General features: G+C 38.3%; 1 protein-coding gene across 5 annotated transcripts in view; it reads left to right on the forward strand.

Moving 5' to 3' along the window:
- lmo7a (LIM domain 7a) overlaps window positions 1-13228 on the forward strand; it is a 45445-nt gene that overhangs the window by 12921 nt on the left and 19296 nt on the right. For 4 of the 5 annotated variants that reach the window (XM_063005389.1, XM_063005392.1, XM_063005390.1 and 1 more), the window contains exons 2-8: window positions 1494-1654; window positions 4592-4826; window positions 5452-5715; window positions 5967-6248; window positions 7314-7463; window positions 9275-10033; window positions 12849-12878. In XM_063005389.1, the coding sequence (XP_062861459.1) occupies window positions 4624-4826; window positions 5452-5715; window positions 5967-6248; window positions 7314-7463; window positions 9275-10033; window positions 12849-12878 (1688 nt within the window). In that variant the 5' untranslated portion in view covers window positions 1494-1654; window positions 4592-4623. The remainder of the gene's footprint in view (window positions 1-1493; window positions 1655-4591; window positions 4827-5451; window positions 5716-5966; window positions 6249-7313; window positions 7464-9274; window positions 10034-12848; window positions 12879-13228) is intronic. The other variant, XM_063005393.1, reaches the window with a different exon arrangement.

A 13228-nucleotide genomic window follows, 5' to 3' on the forward strand; every position in this document is an offset into this window, starting at 1 on the left:
ATAATTTACCACACTTGTGCATATCAGGTTTGACATTGTTGATAATGATTTATCATTTTACTTTCATGTAAGTTGTGTAGATCATAGTAATGTACTGCTTATGTGAGTGACTGTTCAGCCTACCTCCCCCCTGCACTGACATGGAAGCTTTTGTGCAGTGTTGTAAGGGTGCCTGGCACTGTTTGGACTGTGCTCTGAACCTTCCAGCTCATTCACTGGAAATGGAAATCACTGGTACCCAAAACTTGCACACTATTCTTTTATTGTTCTTTTTCCTGGTTGGGAGCATTCATTAGCACATTGCTGTTTTCTCATGCAGACTTTGGGGGGATCAGCAGGTAGATCCAAAATTCATATACAAACACTTGCTAGTATTTGTTTACACTGTGCCCTTTTTGAGTTTACAGTGGTAAGACTTTGATTGTAAGGTTTGTTGTGACATGTAATAGCTTCAATCCAGTAGTGGGTTTAATTATGTCTCCAAATTTAGAAACTCTCTGGTGGTTTATGGTTTGCTTCATATCCAGTAATGATATATAATCAAGGGCTCCATGCTCATTTCCAGGTCCATTCACCTGTATGTAGGACAGATCTAAGACTCTGCAATATTATTTATAACAAACTTTGACATGGATATATGTTTTTGTGAATATGACAGATTTCTTTGTTACTTTTATTATGTTTTCAGGTTCTGATAATTAATGACTGAGCAGAAAGGCACAAGTTGATCCTTATAATGGACGAATAATTTTCGAGGAATTAAAGTTCAGCAACACTGTTGATCTGTTATCTATTAGTATGCAATAACACTTTTAATCAAGCATACTGTAATTAAACCATTCAACCATTCATTGCTCTTATGCTAATAAACCAAGGCATTTATGGCATTTAAATGTGTTGTATATGACCTATATTATCTATATAGTAAAAGTTTTTTACACAACCCCAATAGTATATTACCAGGTCACAAACCATGATATTGACTATTACACTCCTTTTTAAATTTTCCTTTTGTGAAGCACCATTGTGAATGTGTATTTAAATTTAACTTCTTTTTATTGTCATAAAAATAAAACTATGACTTTCTATAATGTTCTATAATTATATTTAATAATAACAATACTAATAGCATACAGTACATAGGCCTGGTGCTAAATGCTAGCAAGCAAAAGCATGTTTTAGTCATTGTGGTTAAAATAAATAGCAGTACAGAGTCCTCAGTGTGTACTAATGCAATGTCTGGCACAGTGAGCTTATTTTAACCGTAAAAAAAAAAAAAAATCTCAAGTCATATGTGCACATGTTCCACACTACATCTACAGTATGTCGAGTCAGTATACTGAGAACTGGACAATTTATGTTAAATAGCTGAGTCAACTTGGTGTGCATCTGTATGTGTGTGTGTGTGTGTGTGTGTGTGTGTGTGTATATGTGGGTATGGGTGTGTGTGCTTGTGGAAGTGGCTGACACTCTTCTCATCTTGTGTTTGACAGGCACTAACAGATCGAGCGTTTCCACCGGGCAGTGTGAGAGACAGAGGCTCTGGAGACAGCTGGTATTCTTAGATACAGGAACACTTTTTGTTACAGGCCACACAAGAAAGAGGATTCATAGTAAAGCCTGGACTAAGTTACCGGACTAAGAGGCAGTAAGGGTAAGACAACAAAACTGTCAGCAAATATCAGCTTTTAAATTTTTGAGTTGATGCTTTTTGGGGTTTTGTTTTATGTGTGACCAATTGCTTAATAATATTCTTAAATAATTTTGGTGCATGCCCATCCATCTGATATGCACATTAATTGCATAAAATTTGAGATACATTTGAAATGCATACTTGACACTGGCTGAACAAATAATAGTGTTGGATAAAAATGCAACACAAGCTTAATTTAACGTTTTGATATAAGAAAGATAATGAGTTTTAACACATACATTTAAAATCATGAGCTATTTTAATGTGATTTACGATCCTTATTAAGGGAAATGCAGATTGCCATCTAGTGGTTATGTCTGTTTGTCTAGTGAGTGCTGCAATACAGTACTGTAGTTGTTTTGAAAAATTCCAGCATGGAACGAACACTGTGGGAAAAGTGTGAACCTGGTGTGATATTTAACTCAGTCCATCAGGTCTGTTATCATCACCATAGCCTTTAGTCTATAATAAAACAGGCAGACAATTAGAAAACACTTGATCTGTATTCACTTCAGTGAGACATTCTTCTGTAGACCTCACCAGCCTGTAAATGAGGCTCCATTGCCATGATCATGTACGTATGTATGGTTGCAAAAAAAATATTTATTGATTATTTAGAAATACAGGAATTTTTGTAGGGGTTTGTGTTTAATAACTTGTGGAACCTTATTTAGTATCACTATTTCCTGGGAACTGGGCTTGCAGTGAGGAGAAATTTAAGATTATTTTGGACAGCTGCCTTCAGAGCATGACAAATCATGTTAACTGTGTCTGGCTTTGGACATTTGCTTTATTTTAGCAATTCTGCTGCTGATTTCTTCCCTTTTACATCTATGTACAGCAATATTTCAATTTTTTTGATTTTAGAAAAACAGTCCTGCAAATCACAGAATCTGATTTTATTATTGTGAACACAGATAAAGCCCTTGGGAAGTACTACTAATATCCACTATTATCCTTGGGCTCTTTTCCCTTCTTTATTGTTTTTACCTTCTTATTGTTCCCGCCATAGGAACAGTTGCTATACAGTGCCTTGCAAAAGTATTCAGCCCCCTTGAACTTTTCAACCTTTTGCCACATTTCAGGCTTTAAACATAAAGATATGAAATTGTAATTTTTTGTGAAGAATCAATAACAAGTGCGACACAATTGTGAAGTAGAACGAAATTTATTGGATATTTTAAACTTTTTTTAGAAATAAAAACCTGAAAAGTGGGGCGTGCAATATTATTCAGCCCCTTTACTTTCAGTGCAGCAAACTCACTCCAGAAGTTCAGTGAGGATCTCTGAATGATCCAATGTTGACCTAAATGACTGATGGTGATAAATAGAATCCACCTGTGTGTAATCAAGTCTCCGTATAAATGCACCTGCTCTGTGATAGTCTCAGAGTTCTGTTTAAAGCGCAGAGAGCATCATGAAGACCAAGGAACACACCAGGCAGGTCCGAGATACTGTTGTGGAGAAGTTTAAAGCCAAAAAGATTTCCCAAGCTTTAAACATCTCAAGGAGCACTGTGCAAGCAATCATATTGAAATGAAGGGAGTATCAGACCACTGCAAATCTACCAAGACCCGGCCGTCCCTCTAAACTTTCAGCTCAAACAAGGAGAAGACTGATCAGAGATGCAGCCAAGAGGCCCATGATCACTCTGAATGAACTGCAGAGATCTACAGCTGAGGTGGGAGAATCTGTCCATAGGACAACAATCAGTCATACACTGCACAAATCTGGCCTTTATGGAAGAGTGGCAAGAAGAAAGCCATTTCTCAAAGATATCTATAAAAAGTCACCTGGGAGACACACCAAGCATGTGGAAGAAGGTGCTCTGGTCAGATGAAACCAAAATCGAACTTTTTGGCCACAACGCAAAACGTTATGTTTGGCATAAAAGCAACACAGCTCATCACCCTGAACACACCATCCCCACTGTCAAACATGGTGGTGGCAGCATCATGGTTTGGGCCTGCTTTTCTTCAGCAGGGACAGGGAAGATGGTTAAAATTGATGGGAAGATGGATGGAGCCAAATACAGGACCATTCTGGAAGAAAACCTGTTGCAGTCTGCAAAAGACCTGAGACTGGGACGGTGATTTATCTTCCAACAAGACAATGATCCAAAACATAAAGCAAAATCTACAATGGAATGGTTCACAAATAAACTTATCCAGGTGTTAAAATGGCCAAGTCAAAGTCCAGACCTGAATCCCATCGAGAATCTGTGGAAAGAGCTGAAAACTGCTGTTCACAAACGCTCTCCATCCAACCTCACTGAGCTCGAACTGTTTTGCAAGGAAGAATGGGCAAAAATTTCAGTATCTCGATGTGCAAAACTAATAGAGACATATCCCAAGCGACTTGCAGCTGTAATCGCAGCAAAAGGTGGCGCTACAAAGTATTAACGCAAGGGGGCTGAATAATATTGCACGCCCCACTTTTCAGTTTTTTATTTCTAAAAAAAGTTTAAAATATCCAATAAATTTCGTTCCACTTCACGATTGTGTCCCACTTGTTGTTGATTCTTCACAAAAAATTACAATTTCATATCTTTATGTTTAAAGCCTGAAATGTGGCAAAAGGTTGAAAAGTTCAAGGGGGCTGAATACTTTTGCAAGGCACTGTAGTTGCTTCTGTTTAGTCCGGTTTATCATTTATTGATAAACATGCAGTCATTCAAAATGCTTCAGCAACCAAGTCCAGCTCAAAGCATCTCAAAATCCCATACATAAGTCCACTGAATTTGGTTTTAATCTCAGCAAGTTATAGAATATTAAATTCAGACCTTTACAACATACACATCCAGACTGGCCTGAATTACATGCAGATATTTAAAGTATTTACAGCCATTTATGTAAAAATGAGTCATTTTTTCCTGTATCCCACTCTGTTTTTCCTCAGACTGTCAAATTGAGCCCTGATCTGGTTTCAAGATGTCGGAAATCAAAGAATATCGTCGCTCGCTGGTAGTCTCTCCCAAGGCCAGCAGTCAGTTCAACCAGTTCCTGCCCACCAAAGAAAAGCAATCAGGCTACGTTCCTGTACCGGTGCACAGGACACGTCCCAATCGCAACAGTGACAACAGGCGCAGCTGGGCCAGTCCGCAGTTTACAGATGAGGATGGATCCTTCTCTAGGTAATACCAGTCTTTCAAGTGCAGATAATAGAGCTGTGTTTTTGTCATGGCTTTTTAGGAATATCTTCTACGAGAGTGCTGGCATCATTTACTACAGCAGATATACTAAAATAAAACAATCTGTGAGCTTTTAGTACACCTAGTGTGTCTTTCTAAGGACTGAAGCTTCACTTTCGTTTGAAGGAAAATGACTATTGTCACAAAGACTTTTAACGATTTCTTCTTTTTTCCTCTTTCCTCATGTGTTTCCCAATTTTCTATATATTTTATATGATAGTACATGATTTATTATTGCATATTATTGAGAAGTAGTACATATAAATTTTATTTAAAACAGCTGTTAAGAATAAATATTACTAAAACTGAAGTTACACAGAAAGATTCTATAAAAATACCAAATAAACAAATATAGGAACTTAAATAGAAGCATAGTATTATAGAATTGTAACAAATGTGACATACCTATTTATTATTTGATTTGGTGAAGCATTGGGTTTGGTTATCTGTAAAATCCGTAGTTTTTTTCCTTCATGCAGCTCTGCGTTGTCTGAATTCCTGTGTGCGTGTATTGTATGCATGTGTTCAGTAATGGTGACATGATAAACACAGTCCTGTCCACTGATAGTGAACTGGGCACACAAAGGTCCATGTCAGCGACTCACATTTCCTGGCCGTCTTGGTACGAAAGCAGCGATTCGGAAGCAGACCATCCAGATCCTGATCTGGTCCTGGATGACCTGGCTAGCCGCAGATTTCACAGCTCATCTGTGGTCACACCCACCAACTTTGCATTACCAATGACCTCAGTGAAATGCACTGGAATGCCCCAAACAACCAGGCCAAAGGGTATGGTTGATAGTGTACCCCAAGCGACACTGACTTACCTCAGGTCAGATATTCCTCAAAACTTCTGCATCTGTTTGCTGTTGTTCTTTAAACTCCGCTAACCTTATTTTTTTCCGTTGCGATTTCGTTTGCTGTAGTTTATGTTTTTGTTTTGGACTTGTTTGAATGCAGTTTAATTTCCTAATTTATTTTTGGTTATTTCAGTTTGGTTTTGTGTCTGCATTGTGGATGGAATTTATGTAATATTGAGACGTTATGTGCAGTGACTCATTCATTCAGCTCTTTTTTGAGCAGCGATGAATCACGGCCTCCTCAGAAGGCTGCAGGGAGGCCTGAGTCTACTGACATCCACACGTACGATGATTCAGAGGAAGACGATAACGAGATTGGCAATGCCGACCCTGTTCAAGATGACTTTTATGCTCGTAAATTGGGAATGACAGGCCAGCCCCCTGCCACTGTGCACTATGATACTTTTCTGCCCAAGTTCTGGACCCCTGAGGAGGACGTACATGTAAAGAAGATCAGACTGGGTTCTCAGCGTCGGCCCTGGTACAGAGAAATGCAAGGCTTCAGGTCTGTCCAGCACTGGGGACAAATACAACCTACACTGTACCTATACTCATATACTGTTTCAAGATAAAGTTTGTGAACCCTTTGAAGTAACCTTGATTTCTACCATACTTACAAAAATACATACAAAATTCAACAAAAATTCAGTTAATGTAGTTACAGTTAATGAGAACTGCATTAACCCAAATTAAATAAAATTTCAGATAACCCTAAAATCCCTAAGAATAAATCATTTCTCTAATATATTTTGTGGATTTATGCAAATGCTGTGGTTTGTGGATACTTCTTTTATTTTTTAATGCATTTTCTCACTTTTTCTCCCGATTTCTAGCGCATCCAATTTTTTTTTTTACCCAACTGCATTATGCTTCCTCTCTACTGGTGCTGACCCCCACCCCAATTGAGGAGAGCAAACTGACACATGAGCAGTAGCTGACTGCATCTTTTCACCTTCACAAGGCGAGTTCATATGCGATCAGCCTTGTGCACGGAGAGACACACCCTGATCAACATTATTCCTCGACTCAGTTATGAGGAGTCCCTATCCAGCTCCCTCCTTGGAGCCAAACATTGTTCATATAGCCGCCCAGCCCAGCTGGATGGCAGAGCTGAGATTCGATATGATGTATTTGAAATCCCAGCTCTGGTGTGTTAGCGTATTTTTACCGCTGCGACACCCGAGCAGCCGGATACTCAATAGCATACACATGATTTGTGTACCTTTGTTATAAGGTACACAGTTCTTTTGAATTTCACTATTAAAATTACCTTGGACTGTAAAGGGCTATGTAGAATGGTATAAAATGTGAAATTTTTTACTTGGAAAAATATCAGACCATATTTACTGTGTAATTCATGCAGGCAAATCCAAAGGGTTCACAGATGTTGTCTTTCAATTGTAGATAAGCCACAGCTTTTCTATTTCTATTTCTTATTCACCTTTATCCCGTCATCTACATTTGTTTGGTTTACACTTTTGGTATGTGTTCTCCTAGCTAACGATTCTTTTCTGCTTTCCTGTCTCTATTCCCTGTGCTTTATCTTCTCAACCTTCCTGATCGTGTCTAGCCAGAAGAAGTCGGACTCATTCTCGGTGGACTCAGAATCTGATGTCGTTCACCAGCACCATGTTTTCTCTCGCTCTCAGTCTGAGCCCCCTACCTCACACCCACACACATCTGAGACTTCAACTCAGTCCAGACTTTCCAGCACTCCCAGGTCTTATTCACACCCCCACAGGCAGTAGCACAGATCCTTAAAGAAGCACTAACTAATGCACATGCTTAGCTCATGGTTACAAAACTACAATGGTTTATTTAATCATTCATCTTTAAAAAACATTTTTATCTCTATACACTATGATGTCTATGTGGATAAGTCTGTAATATACGATGTAATTTAAGCTCTCTGAAATGCTTAAATGCAACATCTGTCTAGCTGTATTTCTGTCATATTGCCCCCTTTGTCACAATGTTGTAATCAATTTTACGTCAATTACTTGCCTGTACAAAAAAAGATGGAAAATGAGGGAGACCGGTGACTCTGGTCTGTGACAAGATCACAGACATTTCTAAATAATGGCAGTAAAGCAAATGTATTTATTAATAAGAGACTTTATTATTCTCATGATATCATAATATGTATGCCATTGATGCATTAATGCAAAATGCCATATCTAATATCAGTTGCTTACATTTCTGAAACTTATGCATAGACATACAAAACTGACACATTACCAAGCACTAGCAGATATACTCCTTTCACTCAACATGCAGTCCTTCAGCACAGCAACAAAACTCTGAAACCCCAAGATTCCAGCTCCCTGATTTCTGGCCGAGACTAGACCCCACCTTAGGTCCCAGGCTTATTAAGTGTGAGAAGCACCCCCTATTAGGGCGGGAGAACCCTAATGATCCCGACAACATACCATAAGGACAGTTGTAGCTCAGTGGTTAAGGTCCTTAAGCAAGGCCCTTTACCTTCAGTTGCTTGGACAATATATACTGTCACAGTCACATATTTAAAAAAGGTCTTTTGGAAAAAGTCAGGCTTTTAATATTCCTAGACTTTAGGTCAAGTTTAAACCCAATCCATCCAAACATTCAGAAACTGTAAATAATAAAACATAATAAACAACATGTTGAAGTTATTTGAAATTATGAACTTAAATTTTTTTACATGCATAGTAGTTTAACCAGCCTAAAAATACAATTAAATTATGTTATTTGAGACAAAGATGACAAACTATTTCACTCATGATTTGAAGTTTTTTTTCCAGATTTAAAATATATAAGTGCAATTTAGCTCTCTCATTTAAGTAGATTATACCCTTGTCTTATGGGGCAGAAAAATTATTCAGTGAATGTTTACGGGTTCATGGAACGAATAGCATTGGACCGAGTCCTTATGAATCACTTACACTTAGCAAATGTAAATGACTATTACACTTACAGGAAAATGTAAATGACTATTAGAATAGAAAATGACAGTTGAATCCTTAAATCATGCTATTGGACTAAAGAATCTGTCATGTTAGTGCACCATTTTTAAGTATTTCACTGCTCCCTGTTTAGCATGTAGCATTCAGTTTAGGATGCAGTCCTTAGTGCCGGAAAAAACAATAGCTGCATCTCAAACCACATACGACTAGAATAAATACTAGAAAATGACAAAACTACCAGTGAGTACGGCACTACATAACATCAACTGCATTGTTTGGAATGCAGGCAATAAATTTTGAATATATTTTTCATATGTAGTGTATAGTAATTTGCATATCATGCATGGCTTAGCAAAAAGATTTTAATACTACTGGTGTACCAGTAAAAAACAAGTAATAAAGTGTTATATGTTTTTAATTTGGCTTTCAAAACAAATCATGTAGCATTTCTTTCCTTTAGCATCACATTCATACAATGCTTCTGCACTCCTGTCCACTTTCTTTGTTGTCTTCTACACTTGCACTCTTTCATCCTCTTGCATGCTCTTAAATTCTTCTATGCTTTTATTTCCTTTCGCTCAACATGCAGTCCTTCAGCACAGCCACTCATGCTTGCTCAACAAAACTCTGAAGCCCCAAGATTTCACCTCCCCGATTTTTGGCCCAGACCAGACCCCACCTCAGGCCCCAGGCTTATTAAGTGTGAGAAGCGCCCCCTATTAGGACGGGAGAACGCTAATGATCCCTACAACGTACCTGAAGACATTATTCCTGATTTGGAAAACGATGATATGTTTACCAGACGGACATCTGCCTTCCACTCTTGCACTGATCTGGCTAGACTAAAATATGGGGGCTTGTTTAGCTTGCATCGGAAGCCCGAGTCTGACATCAGAGTGGTTACTCAGCCGGATCATGACCAATCTGTTTACCCTGACATTGAAAGAGATGACGTGATTAGCCGCAGGGTACAGCTTCAGTCAACACAACGTCCCTTATCAGGCGCACCAGATATCTATCACCCTGTACCTATCCCTGAGTTCTCTGTGCTGCCCACAAAGCTTCAGGCCAAAGTGTGTACCCAATGCCCCCCAACTTGCCTGGACCCACAAGTGCTGAGGAAACAGAAGGGGTATGATCATGTGAAAAGTGATGACATGCTGGTTAGAAAGCTTGGAATGGTGCATGTTCAGGATGGACAGAGTCTTACAGAGGTGTGTCAGATCTCAGTTGCCACTCAGACAGGACCCAGTGTGCCTTCATTCTGCAGCAAAGAGGACCAGCAGAAATGGGAGGCCATTAGAGAGGCCAGTCGTGTGAGATATAAGAAGAAGCTGATGGTGGAGAGGTTAGGATTCTAAGTGTGCAGACATGGCCTGATTTGGTGCATGGTTTCTGAAATCAGTTTAATCTTCTTTGTATTTATAGCATAGTTTGGATTGTTAAATGTGTGGTTTTTGAGTATGTGCATTTGCAAAATACAATGATTGTAAAGTCTAAGAAATGCAATTAACAAGTATAATAAATACAATGAAAAATGGAACTGGCCAAAGCAATTTACAGACAGTATTAATTTAATGTTCATGTATAGTTTATAAAAGTGTAAAAAAATGGTAAACCACTTGAAATGAGTTTAAACATCTCTTGACCTGGCTGGGAATTTAACACACAGATGGCTGTGTCTGAAAGAGGAATGATCAAATGGAGGTTAATTCCAAGTGTCACGTGGGGTCAAAGACGAGACAAAAGGGGCGGACACACAGAGATGTACAAAAACAAACTAAGATTTATTAATAACAAAAGACTAGACAAATAGAACACAAAGCAAACAAGGTGAAATATGACAAACTAGGCTAACATGACAAAACTAGGCAAAACTAGGCTAACTAGACAAACTAGGCTAACATAGCTAACATGACAAACTAGGCAAACAATATGAACTGGAGTAACAAAGACTAACAAGTCAAAAACAAACCAGGGCAGACTCCAAACCACACCAAGAGTACAGAGGAAAATAGCTTCCAAAGTCTGTTCTCCAGCTCACCTCTTATATAGAGGGCAGCTGGAGCTAATTAGTCCAAATGAACCAATCAGTGAAGGGGTGTGGCAGGAGACCGTGTGTGTGTGCTCACGGAGAGGGGGGCGTAGCACACAGTAGCTCATTGTCACACCAAGAAATGCAACTAACAAGTATAATAAATAAAATGAAATAAAAGAGAACTGGCCAAAGCAATTTACAGACAGTATTAATTTGTGTTCATGTATAGTCTATAAGTGTAAAAAAAATAGTAAACCACTTGAAATGAGTTCATCTTTTGACCTGGCTGGAAATTTAACAGACACAGATTGCTGTGTCTGAGAGAGGAAAGGTCAGATTGAGTTTTTTCCTCATCACAAGAACTGCACTGGTGTTAGAAGGGATGGCAGAGAAATTGCAGTAAGTAATTTGAAATTACTTGATTGGAAAAAGAAATAAAAATACCTTTGGTTTTTACGAATGCACATTGTCCTTGAAACATCTAGAGCAATAGAACATAACTTCCCAGAATTTTCCTTTGAGGTATTACGAATCACTGAACACCCAGGCAAATAGAAGTGTTTTGGACTTTTCCAGTGTCAAGCACCTCAACAATTTTTAAGGTCCTCTTATATTTAATGAGGGCATTGGTCACATAGACAGCTCTATGCTGAGAAACACAGACTCAAACTGTGTATTTTACGACGTTGTTAGCCCAGGGGTTCACACAGTTTTACAGCTTGGGCAGTGAATTGCTAATCAGTGTGTTGAATAAAAACAAAGTACAGTTTTTTTGTGTTATAAGTTTGGCTGAATGTACTTGCCTATTACAATGACATAAAGAGGAAGCCATATTTATTCATTTTTATTGTTAATGAATAAAATTAGTATTTAAAATAATTATTATTGTTAATTAATCCCATTGCTGTTTTTCTTGTCCGTTTTGTACTGTATTGTTTTTCTGACAAATAAAGTGTCAAAGCTTTTAATTGCTTCTAACAAAAATTAGTCATCCGGTTTGCTTCCATTATACACAAGCCGCTAGCTAATCCCTTGATTTAAAAAGCTCACACAGACTTGTGGAGGTGGCAGTGTGCTGACCAAAGCTGTGGGGAAATGTGAAAACCTGAGTAATGTCTATAAATAACATAGCCAGACACAGCCACCCTTTACATCAATGCCAGCGGGCAGAGCTGGCTAGAAATTCCTCACAGCCACAAGATCCAGTGAAAGTTAGAACACTTTTGTGTCTATGGAAACACACCCTGCCTGTTAATGCCCCGTTAGACAGATTAGATGACATTGAGTGCATGGCATGTCTCCCTGCAACATATTATATAATTCTGACATTTAGTCAGCTCTAGTTTCTAGTGACACTGGTGTAACTTTCTTTCTGTAGTGGGTTACTGCCAAAAGTTTATGCATGTCTATGCATTCTCGCAGCTTACAGAGCTAAATAATATGATATTAACTTTATAACCTCTGTTCAACTCTTTACTATGAAGGAAATGTTAACACCAGACACAAATCTGATAACATTGTGTTTGCCAAGTAGCAAATTGGGTTATAACTAAATAATAATGAAGTCATGACTTTATATCAGATTGGTATCAAATTAGACCAGATGTAGGCCGGCACCCAGGCTAAATGCTGTCTTGATTATGGGTTGGATTTAACCAGTCTTTTAGTTGAAATTCTGATATATGATGCTGATAAATACAACACACATCATCCAGCATGAGCATGAGAAGTATATTCTACCATGGGTTATGTCAGTCACTTTTGAAGAAGCTATTGTGCTGTTTTAATTCTGCCCCTCTGCAAACATCGCTCTTGTGCTTATTGGTTAAAATGTGAGCACTCATTCAGTTGCCTTTTTCTCCTGCTTGACTGAAAATCATTGACCCCCATTGACTTGCTTGTAGCAGGTCAGTTCAGTTACTATAAATACGCTGGGTATTAGCCAATGCCCCTAGCCTGGATACAGGGATTGTATAATTAATGCAAATTACACTACACTCTACACTAACCAATATATATACTTTTTTTGTTTTGCATTTGAGTGAATTTTGTGCCATTTAATCCAGTTTCATTTAAGTTTAAGCCAAACTTTGACCTATGATCTATATTATTTTTGGTTCCTCAGACTCATGCAAAAGAAATCAGAAAGCGATAGGTAAGTAGATGACTGGGAGGAAGAATGTGTCATGATTCGCCTAGCTGTGTGTTCACCTGCTTGCCCCAGCATTATGCACTGACATTGCTCAAACTGCTTTGGTCCCTATAGGTGACAGGCAAGGCTTTTTCCAATACAAATTAAAGAAGAAACAACAGATGTATTAATGCTGGCTAATAAATATTAAAATTATACAGCACAGTTTGATAAAAGTGCCTCTCTTATTTATGAGATCTGGATCTCAATAATGTACAAAGATTTCTGGTATAGATGAGTTTTAATATCTGCTTTAATATCTAAGGTCATATTTTAGGTGCTAACACACAGGCTTGAATTCTGTTTAGCATGCA

Source organism: Trichomycterus rosablanca, chromosome 12, assembly GCF_030014385.1.
Source record: "Trichomycterus rosablanca isolate fTriRos1 chromosome 12, fTriRos1.hap1, whole genome shotgun sequence".
Lineage (NCBI taxonomy): Eukaryota > Metazoa > Chordata > Actinopteri > Siluriformes > Trichomycteridae > Trichomycterus > Trichomycterus rosablanca.